This window comes from Dendrobium catenatum, unplaced genomic scaffold, assembly GCF_001605985.2.
Source record: "Dendrobium catenatum unplaced genomic scaffold, ASM160598v2 fragScaff_scaffold_1608, whole genome shotgun sequence".
In the NCBI taxonomy this organism is placed as follows: Eukaryota; Viridiplantae; Streptophyta; class Magnoliopsida; order Asparagales; family Orchidaceae; genus Dendrobium; species Dendrobium catenatum.
Genome location: NW_021320070.1, coordinates 2,237,995 through 2,255,934, shown reverse-complemented (window position 1 = coordinate 2,255,934; position 17,940 = coordinate 2,237,995). Strand labels below are relative to the sequence as shown.

The 17,940-nt window shown below is 33.9% G+C and overlaps 1 protein-coding gene across 1 annotated transcript; it reads right to left on the bottom strand.

Annotated features, from left to right (window-relative positions):
* Window positions 1-6,804: 6,804 nt before the first annotated feature.
* Window positions 6,805-7,809, bottom strand: LOC110099818 (E3 ubiquitin-protein ligase RMA2-like). Its single transcript, XM_028700873.1, has 2 exons — window positions 7,791-7,809; window positions 6,805-7,682 (listed from the first exon to the last, which is right to left on the bottom strand). The coding sequence occupies exon 2, from the start codon at window positions 7,620-7,622 to the stop codon at window positions 6,984-6,986; it is 639 nt and encodes a 212-aa protein (XP_028556706.1). The 5' UTR covers window positions 7,623-7,682; window positions 7,791-7,809; the 3' UTR covers window positions 6,805-6,983.
* Window positions 7,810-17,940: the final 10,131 nt, after the last annotated feature.

Below are 17,940 nucleotides of genomic sequence, written 5' to 3'. Positions count from 1 at the left end.
TAAAAATCGGATCGGATCAGCATAAGGCCGATCTTGTCCAGTCTAAAACAGCTTCTACATCGAACCGGACTGAACCGGTCAGAAGAAGTAGATGGCCAATAATGGAAGCTCAATGTCCTCAGATTTTCTTATAATTTTTCAAACGCATAAGAATGGTGAAACCAAACAATACACCCCAACTTGCTTTGGTCAAGCCTATAATGTTTTGTTTGAGACAGTTTTTTCTGCTTCTTAAAGCAGCTTTTTAGTACAAAAATTCTTAAAGCAGTTTTTAGTACAAAAATTAAAATTTTGTACTAAAAAGCTGCTTTAAAAAGCAGTAAGAAAATCGTCCCAAACAAAACCTAAATTGTATCTTAAGATCAAAGCCAAATCCAAGACTCTGCCAAGATGAACTCGAATCAAATACATAAATGAAGAGATCTCAAGAAGTGTCCAGTTTGGTAACTCGTCCCAAGAGGAGGACTACAGTCCAACTTGGTTATCTCATCTCTGAAGGATTACTCTAGGCCAACTTGGCATCTCTCCTACAAGGGATACTTCAATGCAGCTCAGAATCTCATCAGAGGAATTATGACAACCATGCTATTAGAAGTGATCATGCTCAAATAGAAGATTTTTTTTATCATGTACAATTATATAATTCTCACTTCTAAAATTCTGAAAATTTTGGTGATGGGTAGTTTTTAATTATCTGATTTATTAGAATGTGATACCTATAAAAATTATTATTATTATTATTATTATTATTATTATTGGGAGAAATAGCTTTTAAGAATGTTAATTTTTTTCCTAATTTTATATAATTAAGAGTCTATTTGAGATGAATATATAAATAATTTGTACGCCTCTTCTCCCCCACTCTTTTTTGGGAGCTAGGGTTTTTCCGGAGCTTGGACCTCCCGCCCCGCTTCGCCTTGGTCTCTCCCAGCGAATGTTTTTCGTCATCTTCCTGCTGCTGGTGCTTCTCTGGTTTCAGGGGAGTTTTTCATTACCTCGTTTTTCCTTTCGTGTTTTCTTTGTTTCCTGCTTCGTCCCCTTCGGCCCTGGTGGCCGGCATGACAACGAAGCATTTCTTGGATCGGGTTTTTTGGATGGATCCAAGAAATCACGGTCTTTTTTGGACGCTTTATCTTGTAATGTTTCGGATGTTTGTTTCTCGTCTATCAAAACAATTATATTTTGTGGTTTACCTACTATGTGGATCTTTGAGGAGCATATTCTTTCGTTGGCGGCACCATTCCAGTTTGCCTTGGTTTTTTTCCCCTCTCGTCGGGCTAGATTGGATACCATCCGAAGATTTTTTTTCAATCTTAAGTTGACTGCTGAATTTTCTGTTACCTTACTTGATTCCTCTCATGTGTTGATTAAATTATCGAATGACATGGATTATAGTAGGGTTTTTTGCCATCGTTCTTACCTAGTTTTCAATTGCTACATGAAACTTACAAAATGGTATCCTTCCATTGATATCGGTGTGGAGTCCCTGGTTATACTCATTTGGATTTCCTTCCCCAATTTACGGCCCCATTTATTCGCTCCATGTATCATTCATGCGTTGGGTTCTTTGTTTGGCCGCCCGCTAAAAGTTGATAATGCCACCTCTGTTAGCTCGCGTCCCTCCCTGACACGTGTTCTGGTAGAACTGGACATCACTAAAAATTATCCTGATAACGTGTGGCTCGATCCTGATAAATTGGGTTACATCCAGAAAGTGCAAATGGAGGTTTTTCCTCCTTTTTGTGATCTTTGCAAAGCTAATGGTCGTCCGGGGAGAGTGTCATTCTCTGTCCCTAACCCCCCTTCATTTTTCTTCTGTGAATCTTATTAACCCTGTTAAGAATGAAATTGTTAATGTGGTAAATGTTGTTAGTGAGGTTAATATTGGTTTTGTTACCTCTAATATGTTGGGTTTGTCTATGAGTAATGGGGTTGAGGTTGCTGGGGCTGTTGATCCTTCCGTGCTTTCTTCTTATGGTGTTTCTCCTGTTATTCATGTGGTTCTGTTTGCTTCTGTTGGTGGGTCTCATGTTGATTTGGTGGATATGATTGTTGTGCTAGTTCCTCCTAACCAAGCTGTTAATGACATTAACGAGGCGTTGATAATTGTCGGGTTGGTTTTAGTTTACCATCCGTTTAGCCCAGTCATCTCCCCTGTAGCCCCTGTTTCTGCTGCTGCAGTTTGCTCTAGTGACTCTCCAATCGTTAATGGAGAATTGGTGGTTTATGGTGCTGTTGATGGTGATGTTTCTCCTACTGTGGCTGTTGACCGCATCACATTGAATGATATTAATTGTTGTGTTAATCTTAGAGATAGTCTTATTTATGTTGATGGTGTGGAGTTGTCTAATGATAATTCCGTCTTTTTAGTTGATGGTGGTGATGACTCTTTGACTAATTTTGGGGAGGTAGGAGTCGTGGTGCCTGTGGTGGATGTGCCTATTTTTGTTATGTCGAATGCTAATTTGTTAGCTCATCTTGCTATAGATTCTATTCGGTGACAATGTGATTGGTTATAGGATGACATGTTGTCTGCTGGAGGGAAGGATATTATTGAAAGCAATATGGAAATTGGCTCACTGATAATTATGTTAGGCATCGAAAACGGTAATCTAAGAAGAAATGACTTTCCTTTTTGAAAGTTTTGTAATTGTGGTGGTTGGTTTTATCACAGTTTTGGTTGCTTTAGTTGCTTTACCAATATGGAATTAAAACAGGACTATGATGAAGAAGTTATTCTGCATGCGCCTTGAATGGTCATGATGTGGTTGGCAACCTTGGTGACTCGTTTTATTGTGTTTGGTTGCTTGTCGGCTTGGATTTATTTAGTCCTCCTTGGATGGCCCCTCCCTCACAACTAGGTGTCGATATGAGTCCGTTTGTTTTTTATTTGGTCAGTCCTCTCAGTTTGCTCTTTACTTGTTGCTTTTTGTTTTTCTCTGATCGTAATTCTCCTGATGTGGCCCTTATAGGGTCTTGTGGTGTATCCCTTACTTTTATTGTATTTTTGTTTTGGTTAAAAATAATTAAAAAAAAATTTTTTGAGATGTCTATAGTTTTTTATAAAGGTGATTATAAACTTATTGCAGAGAAATCAATTTTTTTTAAAAGTAGATGTAGAAAGCAGTTTATTAGTACAAAAATTTATTAAAAGCAATGAAAAAAATTATCAAACAAAAATTGTGGTTGAGGTTTGAAAACTAAGGCTTTGTTTGGGACATTTTTTTAATGTTTTTAAAAGTAGTTTTTTAGCAAATAAAATAAAATTTTTGTACTAGAAAGTTATTTTAAGAAGCAGCAAAAAAAACGTTCCAAATAAAGCCTAAAGCAATAAAAGAGTTATCCAAAACCAAGTAAGGCTTCCTTTGGGATAATTTTCATACTAATTTCTAAAACAACTCTCTTCAAAAAATTTTTATGCTAAAAGATAATAAAAAAAAAAGGTTGTCTTAAATGAAGCCTAAGATATAAGTGATTGCAGACAATGGAAGAGATTTTTTAGCTGAGAATATCCTCCTAAAATTAGAACATTTAATCAGATGTTCTCAAACCGCAAAACAGCCTTTTTGAATTTTCCTAAGATAATTCATTTGGTTTCGTAAGACAATAATCAAAAGTGTTATAATACTTAAACCTCTAATTGTTCCTTAGCCTACTTCAAAGGAAATATATCTATTTTGTTAATTTAGGGTCTATATCGATCAACTTTCTGCCTATTTTTGTTTTGAGGTAGCAAACATAATTTCATTTGGTTACTTTTTTTTTTCCACTATTTTTTTAGAATTTTTTGAGGTGAAAATTATTTTTTTTTTGCAACCAGAGTAATTAATTTGCTTTCCCCACAACAACTTCATAACAAATTTTATAAAATGTTGCAATCGTCCCAAATAGAATGTTAGGCTTATTTGAAATGAATTTTATGAAATTAGTCATGAAATTATTGTAGAAAAAATAAAAATAATAACTTTTCACTACAAATGAAGAAAAACCCTAACACTTTTTTTTTTATGACGAGGAACCGTCCACTGCCATGCTCGGGCTTTGCCGAGCGCGCTTGGCGGTCCGTAAACCCCGACCGACCTACCGGGCCACCCACGCTTACTGTACCTGCAGCCGGTGCCTAGGGGCCCCACTTAAGGGCGACAGCTGCTCGAGGCAATCGAACTTGAGATGAGAGGTTCCCAACCGAGCTAAGTTGCAGTGGGTCCCTAACACCTTTTCCTAAACTTCCCATTGTGTCAGCAATATTACTGCCAGCAGCAGCTTTCCAAATCATCATTTTGTATTTTTGTGCTTCTCCACATGTGCCGTATCAATTTTTTCCGAATTCGTTTTTTCTGAAAAGTCTGCTCAAAACAGCACAGAATGTTTACAAATGTTGCTCAAATCATCTTGAAACCTCCTTTATCAAATCCAAATGAAGCACATCAAAACAATGAAGGTATTGTCGCGAATGCTTTGAAATACTGAAACATTCAACATGGGAACTTACAGCAAGGAATGCAGAAAATAGGAATAAAAAATTAATAAATTTGTGCTAAGGCATCTCCAACCCAAAAAAAAAATTATGTTTAACTTCAAAATACAATAACAGTCATATCAAACATTCATTCATCTCATCCAAACTCTATTTCTAACAGGATTTGGATAGAACTGAGCAGTTGAAGGAGGAAGGGCCGCTCTACTCGTTTTTTGCGAAGGAGATGGAAGACGAGAATGTTCACAACCAAGATAAAAAGCAAAAATGTGTTTCTATTTGCCATTCAAGTGGACGTTCGTCAGAGCTACAAACAGGACGAATGACGTTCGGTTGGAGAAGCCCTAAGATGAAATATCAACATTATTATGAAAGGTTTGATGGGCTAATGTCTTCAACACTCAATAACACTCCTATTACGCACTCAGTGTCTATCTTAATTGTCATACAATGTCAATCCTACATCTCCTATGGTTAAGGCACAAACTCCACAAATCCAAAACCTCCTAAAATTCAAACTAAAATTGAGAAATCTGCTTTTATATATATATATACTCGAATTTGAGAAATCTGTCTTTAATTCATGAAAATTGCAGTGAGCCAACAAAAATAAATTCCTTGATGAAAGCTTATAGCTAGCAATAATTTTATATTCTAACATATCCCACTTTGCTGGCTTATGTTCTGCTAACCGCTAACAACATATATAACCTGTATTTTTATTAAGAACACATGTAATCTATCAATATTAATAACACTACCAAACTATTTCCATCTTTCTATTATTCAAAACAGTATTATAATTGTTGTGTCCTGGAGTATTTGCGGTGGTAGAGAAATATAAAGTTTAACGTCTTTGCATTGTACGAAAATCCAGCACACAAACAGATAAGAGAGAGGGTGTAGCGTTCATAAGAGACACTAGAGTTTTTACGTGGAAACCCCTGAAAAGGAGAAAAAACTATGGGACCTTGCGCAGTTTGAATGAATCCACTAGTATTTGCAGCCGATTAAAAATAAGGCCCTTCTTAGGGACAAGCCTTGACTTGATGTCACAAATGTACATCATATAGAGCGCATTACATGGTGGGAGTTATAATAGTCAACATAGACATGTTTGTTTAGTCGGCAGGACCACAGTTGATATGATAGAGGTTGGAAAGACCTAGTAGGCATGAGACCAAGGTCAGAAAGACCATTGTCCGGCGATGTAGGTCGGAAGGATCGTAGTATGCAGGAGACTGAAGTTAGAGAGATCGTTGTCTGGCGATGTAGGTCGGAAGGATTGTAGTATGCAAGATATTGAGGTCAAAAAGATCGTTGTCTAGCGATGTATGTCGGAAGAATCATAGTAGGCGACGGAGGCCGGAAGGACCATAGTAGGCAGGAGACAACGGTCCAAAAGACCTTAGTTGGCCGGAGATTGGGGTCAGAAAGACTGTTGTAGTAGGTCGGTACTATAACTCTAGGTATCAGTTGGTGGCCCGACAGAAGTTTGGGCCTCAGGTGATGGTACGGAAGAAGTCTGGGCCTCAGGTGGTGGTCCAACATAAGTCCGGGCATCATGTGGTGATCCGGCGGAAGTCCGAGCTTCAGGTGGTGGTCCGGCAGAAGTCCGGGCCTCGGGTGGTGGTCCGGCAGAAGTTTGGGCCTCAAGTGGTGGTCTGGCAGAAGTCTGGGCCTTAGGTGGTGGTCTGGTGGAGCAAAGGGCCTCAAGTCGTGGCCCGACGAAGCTGAGGGCCTCAAGTCGTGGCCCAACGAAGCTGAGGGCCTCAAGTCATAGCCCGACGAAGCTGAGGGCCTCAAGTGATGGTCCGGCGAAGGTGAGGGCCTCAGGTGGTGATCCAGCGAAGGTGAGGGTCTCAAGTGATGGTCCGGTGAGGTGAGGGCCTCAAGTTGTGGTTCGACGGAGCAACGACGTCAGACGGTGGTCTGGCGGAACTCCGGCGGTAGTCTAAGAGGCAAGAGCGGTCTCCAGTCTCTCTCTTGCTCTCTTGATCGTGGACCGCTTGTTAGACATTTAAAGGTTTTAATGATGTCGGAATTCAGCGATCTTGGACTTGTTGGATTCGTCTCGTAGAGCCGCTCGATTCAAATATAAGCACGTAATGTTTGGAAACCGTTTGGTAATCCAAATTGTGGTTCGAAGCTTCCAATAGCGCTTAGGGTCCTTGATTTGGACTCATTTGAGCTCGGATTGAGTCGAATTTGGTGTCGTTGGGTTCATATTTCTGAGACGTTCAGCTCGACTGTAAGTTTGCAGAAATCGGAGTTCAGATGGTCCCAATTTTACTTTCTGAAGTTTCCAACATGATTTTGCCTCAAGATTTGTGCCCGATCAAGATATATATATTTTTATGACGTATCAATAATATATCTTTATTTACATTACTGCAGAGACATAACACTATCGCATGATCAAATACATAACACTATCGCATGATCAATCACGCAGAGAAAGGCTAAGAAGGGTCAAACTCACATAATTTATTGCCTTTTAGAAGCTTTAGAAGAAGAGCAGACCAAAGAGCGCACAACAAAGGAGAAAAACCCATAGCTGATGCAGCCAGATCTCCGCCCTCATCTCCTGCCTCAGCCTCGGACTCTCGCCAATCACCTCCCTCATGGCCCGAGAAAGGTTCCAGCTTGGCGGGTTGGTGAACGCCCATGGCAGCATGGCGAAGGCAATCTCGCCAAGTACCACGCCGGCCGTGGAGTGCAGTGCTCCCGTGTGATAGGGCCGTTGGTCGATGGCGGCGGCAGCAACGAGGCTCCGAGTGTCTCTTGGTCGGCCCGGGATGCCGATACTCTGACCATGGTTTTTTGCGGCATGCCCGCGGCCGTAGAGAGGGACAAGGGAGGAGTCAGAAAGAGGGGATTTGCAGACGGGGCACCGGCGAGGGTTATTGCTGGAGGTAGGATGAAGCCAGCGGTAGATACAGGGCCAACAGTAGAGATGGCCGCAGAGAGTGACCACTGGATCGGAAACGAAGTCGAGACAGATGTTGCAATCAAAGCTGGCGTTCGCCTGCGTAGAGTTTGTGGTGACGCTGCCGGCGCTTCTCTTTGACGAATTATCGTGCTCCGGTGACGATTCGAAGATGATATCAGGAAAGGAGCCGGCGAAAGTCCCTTCTACTTCCATGGATTCTTGGATGGAGATAAGAACGTCTTCTATGGATTTGAGGACAGCTCCGTTTCGTAACTACAAAAAAAAAAGTTAGAAAATCAGAATCAAAATAGACCAAAAGGAAGAATGGATCTGAATCGAAAGAACAAATTAAGGCGAACTATATATCTTTTGAAACCTAACTGAAGAGCTCGATACTATGATCACTAATCCCTAAACCCTTTTATCTTATCTCTTATCACTTACCTCTCGCTTTCAATTCGAAAACTATAGAAAAGATTCCCAAATCCGAAGCGATAACGCTAATTCAATCACAACACGTGGAGTCGCAAAGAGAGAACCAGAAAGCGGAAAAGCCAAAACCAGAAGGCTCAGTCAGACATAGCAATCACCGTTTCTTCCAAAGGTGACCAATAAGGCGAAGAGCTCCGTCCTCACTTTCCGGCCAGAATCAGGCGTTTCACGACGGTCGTTGGCGGCGGGAGAGGAAAGCCGCGAAGGATGGAAAATGAACCAAGAGGCCGATGATATTTTGTAATCGGTTACGGGGCGTCGCGGGTCGGGCCCCCATTGGTAGGTGGCCACTGGCCACGCACGCGTCGGATCGCGATGTGAGATAAACTCGGATCGCAAAATGCACGGTTGCTTCTTTCGTTGGTGCACCGTGCACTTCATTTTCTGTCACCTTAATTTAAAGTTAAATTAAATAAAAGAAAATAATAATAATATTTTAATATTTATAAATAGAAGATTTTTATATTTGTTTATTTTAATAATTAAAATTTAATAAATAATAAAATACAATATCAACAAATTTCAGTATATACTAGTTGCACGTAAATAACATTTTAAACATAAATTTTACTTCATATATTGAACATAACATAAATGAATTATTAGTTCAACTAAAATATTTTGATTATGTCTCAATTTAAATATGTGAATAATGCAAATTAAAATATTTATTATGATGATGATAATCATCACTATACATTATAGTTATAATAATAATCACATGCTAATTACCTATAATAGTGAGGGAAAAGGGTCAATGAATTATGAGTCATTTTAGGATGATGAATTCAATTAATGAAATGTAGAATACTTATTATGAATTTCTTATTGATAAATATTTTAATTATGCCTAAAATAGAAGAGGCAAAGGCTGATTTTAAAAGCAAGGAACATTCAATAAAAAAGGGTGTATGCTAGATATGCATGTTAAGAATTAAGATATGTTTTACAAATAATTATGAAATTTTTTTTATTTAGAATTATTTCATGAAGAACTTTAGAAGGATTTGAAATAAACAGGAATCAATATGCAAAAAATTCAGATCAGAATATTCTAGCACAAATTTAGTTAATAAAGATTTTATAATTGCCAATTTTTCTTTGTGATTAATCTAATATATAATTAATTAATCAAAATTTATATTATGTTCATTTCAAATAAAATATAATAAATACAAAACCATCGCTATCAAATTTTTGTTAGAATATCTTCAAGATAGGTACAAAGTTAATTAACATGAAATTTTAAAATATATATGAAAATAAAATATGTAAAAGAAAGAAACACAACAAATTATTATACATAAATGCTAACAATACTAAATGTAGCTAATATGAAAGATCATTATAGCCACAATCCACACATGTCCAAAAGTCCCCGTGTCTAATAATATCTTGCACTCCTAACAATCAAGTTGTGACATACCAAAGGATACGCATATATAGTCCATAGGTGAAAGCATCAAGGTATCAAATTTGGTCACCATAATTAAGCTACTTGATAATAACACAGAAATGAGAAGCTTACTCTCGAGCAACAAAGATAATAAAAACTCAATAAGTCAATAGAATTTTAACGTCAACATCATTTCAGAAAAAGTAAAACCTTGCATCATTGGTTTAGTATAACCCCATAATTTCATGCAGGAAGCTGAACAATTTCCTTCAGGAAGCATTCCGTTTTGTGAAATAAAAATAATTTAACAAAGAACCAGATGTAGGCTTTGCAAAGCAAGCTCGAACTGACTAACATGAAAAACAATTTACACATAAAATGATTGAAAACTCAACACCGGAAGAAATCAACCTAAAAACAAACAATACAACATCAACATCAAGCCTTTATCCCACTAATTGGAGTCTGCAACATGAATCATTTTTATCCATTGTGTCATATTAAGAGTAAAATTTTCATTCAAATCTAATAAAAAAATATCATTTCTAATACTTTCTAATCAAGCCTTTTTAGGCGCCATACCTATATCTTTCTTAACATAGGCTGAAACTAATACATAAAATATCCTAACCAGGTCATTGGAAAGCCGATGTACTATGTGACTAAACCATCTAAGATGACTCTCTCAAATCTTAATTGTCATTGGAGATACTCCAACCTTTTCACATATATACTCTTTAACGATCCATCTCTAAGAGTAAAGCCACTAAACCACGTGAGCATCCTGATCTCTGCAATACTAAACTTAATTTTATGCTTATCTTTTAATGAACAATATTTTGCATCATAAGCATTACAGGTCCCATCACCATTTTATAGATTTCCCTCCTTGCGTTTGAGGTATATTTTTCTATCACACAACATGCCTGATGCATTCCTCCACTTTAATCATCCAACTTGTATTCTACTAATAATATCCTCATCAATTTCACCACCACTTTGAACTAAAGACCCGAGATATCTAAAACATTTACTCTTTTAAATGACTTAATCACCTAAAATTACAATCCTATATATATATATATATATAATTATATATATATAATTATATATATATATATATATATATATTATTTTAAATTACACTCAATGTATTTTGATCTTAGATTTTACTCAAACAATAACATTTAGACTAACTATAGATTGACCTATAAGACAAGCAATTTTATGAATAATCATCAACAAAAAAATTTTACACAAATCAGCTTATCTAAATAATCAATTCAACAATATCTATATACTCATATATATCTATACTACTATATAAAGTGGTTGGAACTTCACCCATAGTATAATCTGATCGTTCATTTATAAACAAAAAGTTAATCTACAGCCATCTCATTTATAATCTTCATATTCTTTTATTTTTTATATTTTCTCTCAAAAGAGGCTTGAGTTTCATATTAAATCTAATTTCATTGAAAAGACTTTTATGCATATACTGAAAAGCTTAAAGATTTCATTTAAGTTAGATTAATTTACCACTTCGTTCTCACTTGAACTTCCAAAGCATTTAAACTATTCATGTGAGACTTTAAATGCATATATTGAAAAAGGCCTTGAAAATTTCATTAATTAATTAATTATCACCCGTCTTCCGTCTCTTGAACTTCCAGAATGCATTTTGCACAAGCATACTCCTCATTTACAGTTTTGTGATAGATGAAGGAAACAGCCTATATGTGTGCTTGGCCGTTTTCAATTTATGCTACCAAATTATTTGAAACTTATTATTTATTTATTGATAAATTATTAATTTAATCTGCTCTCATCCGTTTTTGCGCCTTCTTTTGCATCATACCGCTCACCTCACTTTTGATTATCTTTCGCGTTTCCTCTTCTTCAACCGATGACAGATGAAATCGCTAAAAAGTTTAATCGCCTGTCTTCTCTCTCACTGTCGGATGGGATTACGAAAGGAAGCCTAAGCTCATCTTGCAAATCTATTCACACCCTCTTTTAGGCGTATTCGTTTCCCTGCTTCGTTGTTGAAGATAGAGTTTTTGAGAGGGTAGAGGAACTTCTTTCCTATGTTGTTCTTTGATCGGTAAGTCACCGATGAGGAGATCCCATGATTTCAAGTCTCTTCTACATCTCTTTACCTCTTCGTTACGTCTATTTCATCACATGAAGAAGAATTTTGGGCCCTTGACTACAAATCGCCAATTGCTTCTTCTTCAACTCCTATCCTCCTAAGGTTGGAAGAAACAAATCATTTTATATACTTCCAAGCATCCTGCCTGCGGTAAGTTTTATAGGTTATATTTCTTATTGACCAAAATACTGGCATTAATGCGGTGGTGCTTAGATTTATTGTTTATTGTCTCTTATGAATTGCTTTCTCCCATATCGTTTCCTTTTATTTTTGATGAGAATAGGATTTTGTAATTATTTTGACGAAAAGAGTAAACCATAAATTGAATTGTATTCGGATCATTGTATATATGATAATTAAAATGTCCAATCCACTCAAGATTGGCATATTCTTCAAATTATTTTTAATATGAAATTTAATTACAATGATTTTGAATATACCTTGCACAAGATATAAGAGATCTCTAACCTCTATGATTAATTTTAAAATACTTCAATTAGTCGTCTTAAGAGCTTATGTGTATAATCATACATCTTTTAATTAGATATATATAATGAGATGAAATGTGATTAAGTGCAGCTGTACAGGATGTGATCAGTGCATCTTAAAAGATTATAGTATAGAGATATGATAATGTGATTTTTTAATATTTTAAATTAAGTGCACATACAATAATTTTATTTTGTTCTATTTCATTTCGATAATACCTACAAACCTTGAATCTTTAGTTTAAAGTTATGTATGGAAAATTTGTAAGTGTTAGAAATTCCTTTAGTAAGTAATGGTTTTTTATAATGAAGAAATAGGTTTATGAAAATTGTTCATATCAAGAAATTAATGATGATAAGCTAGACTATAAAATAACTACTATTTAATTCTGAATCAAAAGATATCAAATTTTTAGTGTTCTTTCTTACTAAACTAATAAAATATATATTTTTGTAAATATAATTTTATATAATTCTAATTTTTTATTATATGATTCATGTATTACAAATGTTTTTATTTGCGATAATTTATTTATTCGATATAAATAAATAAATATATGTATATAAATTATATATGTTTATTTTTTATTTCTATCACAGTGAACTCAAGTTGTTATTTGATGCTTAAAGTACTTTCGTCTATTTGTGATATAGCTACTTGTTTCTTTTTGTTTTAGTTGAATTTCACTTGACATTGTAGCTTATTCATTTTTATTTTGATAATTTTAAATAATTCATGATCTTATATGACTATAAAGTTTTTATCTTCTAATTATTTGGTAACAGTAAAATTCTATAAGGCCTTCCTACTCATTGGTTGCAATATTTTAGATGAACTTCCTTTCATTCTATTTTTTCTTGTGATTTCCTTTCATTTTGGAGGAAACTTTTTTTCTTATGATTTGATGTATATGGTTGTATTCTTCAAAACTCTGAAAAAGTCATGAATATGTTGGTGAGAAAATAGTGTACTCTTGGTTTACTGGTTTCCGTTTTCTAACTTGTGTTAGAATTCCAATAAGTGGTCAATAACATTAATATAGGTGAAGTTGGGAAGCAAGCATACCTCCACTCACCTTGCAAACATGAGGAAGTTTGATCAGAACTTGATGGTTGTGAATGCTCATCAGATACATTTCTGTGATAGCACACATTTTCATCACAGAGGTACAAATAAAAGGCCTCAATGCAAATGGTAAGTTGATTTCTTCTTTCTGCCCTATTTTATGCTATTGAGATTAACTTACTCCTAGAAAGTCTTTTTGTGTTGGCTTCTTCTGATCTTGTTTTAATGTTTAATGATTGCAATTTATCTCAAATATTATTTATTTATTTGTCTGTTATAGAACTGTTAAATCTTAAGAAGATTCATCATCCATTGCCCAATCTCTTTCAAAGCGTATTATTTTTTGTTGACAATAAAATGAACGACTAAATTTTTACTTTAGTTATATAGATGGAAGTTTGAAGTTCCCAAATTAATGTTAATAAACAATGATGCAAGATTGAGAACATCCTGATGTTGTTGGTGGAGTCTTAAGTTTGTACATTGACAGGATTAGTAGAGCTTGCTTTGGACCTAAATTCTCCCCTCATGCATTTGTTTTTGTCTTAAAATTATGAAACAATACAGCTCTTATGATAATTTGTTATGCGAGTGTAGTTCACCACTAAGTTCCAAATTTTACTACGACTTATATCATATATAATATTTATGTTGATGAGATCTGTATTGAAGTTTCTATATTTGTAGTTCACAAAAATCATGCTCTTTGTTATTTCACGCTTAAAAGACTTTTATATGAAGATGATGGTTTAAAAGATAATAAGTATAATATAAAAGTTTATTCTTTTTTATTTTAAAACTAATTTTATTTCATGTGATTTTGCAATTTTCTTCATGTAGATCTTGGTTTTTTTTAAACTATAGCCTTTATTGTTTTATTATTAATATTTTTATTATTTTGTATTTATCAAGAATGAAAGAATTTTATCTATGAGATTTAGTTTTTTGAAAATATGTAACATTTTTAAAATTCAATTCAAAACAATTTCCATTTAACAAAACTTTTTTATTAAGTTATTTGTCAGTCATGTAGATGAATGGATTAACAAAAAGAAATTAAATGCAAATAATTGATGTAAAACAAAAATAAGTGCTTATGTGTTCATTTCTTTTAATGAGTAATAGTACTGTCATCCAAACAACAAATGATAAATTCTAAAAAAAAAAAAACAAAAACAAATGATAATTCCCATAAATGATGGACCATATATTTTTATTTAAATGTTTCGTTGATAACTTTTTGTTGATTCAAATTGAAAGATATTTGATGTGACAGATAGAATTGATGGAATCAATTAATATTTAAGTATATGTATTTTTAATACTTGACGTCTATCATTGATCCATAAATTAATTTTTATATTATGAACTTATTTTCATTTGGCCTATATAAAAAATTAATTTCCTTTTGGTGCGTTAGTTGTTGAATACTAATTAATTTCGCTTTGATATTTTACTTAAACTAATTAATCATCTAATTTTCCATATTTTCTTCATCTCTTTGATTCAATTAAAAGTTAAATCATTGTCACTTTAATTTACCTCTTCCTTATTAATACCACGAATTTGAATTTCAAAAAAATTGTTTGTTTAAATATTTTATGCTATAATTGGTTATTAAATAGAGAGGGTACTGAGCTTGCCTGATGTATGTTTGGTTAATATGAGAGGGAGGGACGGTGACATAAGAATATTTTAAAATATAACATTAGTGAATCAGCAATAATATCGGATGGAAATTGGCAATGCTGTTGAACAATATATATTATATTAATGTTGCATTGATTAATGCATTACTAAATATAATTAATGTATAATGGGCAGGTTACCTTTATACTTGATTATATATTGAGTTGGAAAATCAATCTACAAGTGGCTGGAGCTGTGTAGATAAAAATCTTACTTGTTTTGCATATCAGATCTTTTTAATTATTCAAATTTACTTCTTCTTTGATAATCAATTTTATTTTGAATTTTTTAATTCAGAGAGTAGAGTGGGCGTTTATCCTCACTTTGATTTAATTTCAATGTTTAATTTTTTTTTCTTTCTTTTTTCTTGTTTTAGTTGCTTAAGGATAAAATGCTTTTAGCGTTTAGAAATTGGCATGGATGAATCAATCATAATTTTTATAATATGGGATAGTAATGACTTTAAACATCTAAAAATACTAAATAACGTATCACTAAAATTTAAGAAAAATTTTCAAAGTTATTCAATAATATGATCTTTATAAAAAATTAATAAAAAAAATTTTAAAATTTTATTCAACATGCAATCATATTATATAAATATTATTTTTAGTTTTTATTAACGTGCACCATGTGCACGTGCATTTAATACTAGTATATATATATATATAAGATGAGGAATGAGGAAATTATGAAAACGTTTTTTTTTCTTGGGAATGGGTTCGGCTACTGTAGAATAATGATGAGGATAATATAAGGGAAGAAACGAATAGCTAGAGCAATTAATCGATAGGAGAATTAATACATATTTAAGCGTTAAGTAATTAATTTAAGAAATCAATACTTAAACGAAATATTAAACTCAGTTAAATGAAATTGAGGAGATAAATTGAAGTCTGATTCATTGAGAAGAATAGAAATGTAATTACTTGAGGAAGTAAGTAAGCAAAAAGTTGCGAATAGGAATAGGAAAACAGAACTTAGGGAATCTGAAGGACGTTAAAAATTGAAAATTAGTTTTATTAATCGAAATTTTTTATTTATTAAAACAATGCAGTGAATTAATAGAAATAGGAAAGCGGAAACTTAGGAAAATCTTGAGGGGCGGCAAAATTAAAATGAGTTTATATAATATGAATTTTTTATTAAATATTTTTAATAGAATGGACGCCAATATAATTAAAATAATAGTAGAATGGATAAACAAGATTTGTTGGAGGGAGGAAACTCAAGCCCTTTTATAATAGTAGTAAGATTTTTAAATATTTAAATTTTATCAATATTTGTTTGCATTGGCGGAGCCAGAAATTTTCATAGAGGGGGCCTCTTTATTTTTAAGGAATCTTCTCAACTTTTTTCATCCGACTTGGGACCGGCATTGACAGTTTTAAAAAAAAATATTGACAAATAAACTACCAAATATAAGATGAAGTACAGCTTACAGTTTATACCGTATTATTCTTCATATTTTGAAAAAATCGAATGATAACATCATTGTTAATACAATCTAAAAATTTCTTTTTCATATCACGATTAAGATATCGTTCATTCCACTGATCTCAATTCAATGCGTAAGTCGATTTTTTATGATAAACATTGCAGAAAATGTTCTTTAATACTCCTGATAAAGGCAACAAGTAATACTAATGCTGATTTTAATAGTTTAAAAAATATGGATATAGTATTTTCTTCTGCTCCTGAACCATTTTTTCAACAACACTTCACTATATCTTTTATGAGTGAAAATTGAACATCAAACCACAATATCAATAATATAATTTTCAGCTGATTATCAAGAATTATCAAAATCGAATGAGTGAAATCGCTTGAAATATAAGTTGTCATTTTCAATTAACTTCTTTCTCTTTGTTTAATAAATTAAAGGAATTTGGAAATTTAACTGCACTAAACTATATGAAAACAACAAAGAATAAAAATCTTAATGTGCTGCCGGCTTGGATTAAAGACGCCGAAAGAAGAGAGAGACGAGGAAGTCGGAGTGTCGGACGACGAGCTTCTAGTGGACAAAAGCTTCCATGTGCGACTGTGCTGGAACTCGTCACGTGAAGCAAACAAAATATTCTATGCCGGCGACGTCGCGAGGAGTTGGAGTGATTTTTATCTTCTGAATATGAAATCATTCGCACCGCCTAAACGCCCAATTCTGTACAGGTAAAAAAAATTCATTAGGGGGACAACAGCCCCACGATCCCCTCTTCTCCCGCTCTGATTTGTTGAGCGATTTTTGCTTATATATATAGAATTTAATCATATATTTATATATTGAATGATTAAATATATTTTCACATGGATAAATATACTCCAAATAATAGCTAGATCAAAAACATCCTTATAGGGATAAAATCTTATGTTTACAAAATTTCTCATTAGTAGCGAATCATTTGTATAAGTTCAAAACTAGTTTGATTTATTTCATAGCAATTTTAAACTCAAGTTCGATCTGATTCAACATTGCTTTGAATCAAGTTCAAACATGTTGACATGTGCTTGAAGCTTAAGTTTGTTTGAACTAGGATCCAATGAGGTAGGTTCGCAGTGGGATGGATCTCCTCACACCCCCATGGCCCGCATCAATGTTTGACTCCAATCGCTTTTTCATTATAAACTTATATTCTGCTTCACACATCGATTATCTAGTAGATTCTTGCCCCGTGATTCAACATCATCAACATAAACTCTTTCTCTTTACAACAAGTGGTTCTCGTCGATGCCTACCCCCACCACGCCTCAAGAACTCATCTTTTATGTCACTCACTTCTAGGGCATCTACCCCTATTGGGAGTTAATATGACCTCTCTTTATCACATATCATGCGATTTCGTTGATGCTTAACCCAACATGCTCCTTGCTCTCTTTTCTTTCACAAGGCGTCAATTATTTTTGATATATAATTTCTCATCAAGTTCTAAACAATCCTTTCTCCTCTACAAGTTATCGATTTGTTGATGCATATCTTAGCAGCTCATGAATTCTCTTCTCATTCACACAAAATTAGTATATTGATTTTCTGCCTCCAATGAGTTCCGCATGCACAAATTGCTTTCCTCCTTCATCCCTTTAATTGATATCCTAATGATTCAATATCATATGAGCTAAAGTTTAAACAAAAGTCCAGAAACCAACATCACAATAATTTGGTGTTCATGAGTTCTTTTGTTGCAAATCTAGACCCAATACTTTTGATTTGATAATAGCAATTATTATTAATTTCTCTAACTATGTTA

What these genes read in the sequence shown, in the direction of transcription:
- LOC110099818 (XM_028700873.1), bottom strand. Translation starts at nt 7,622, where the DNA reads ATGGAAGTAGAAGGGACTTTCGCCGGCTCCTTTCCTGATATCATCTTC.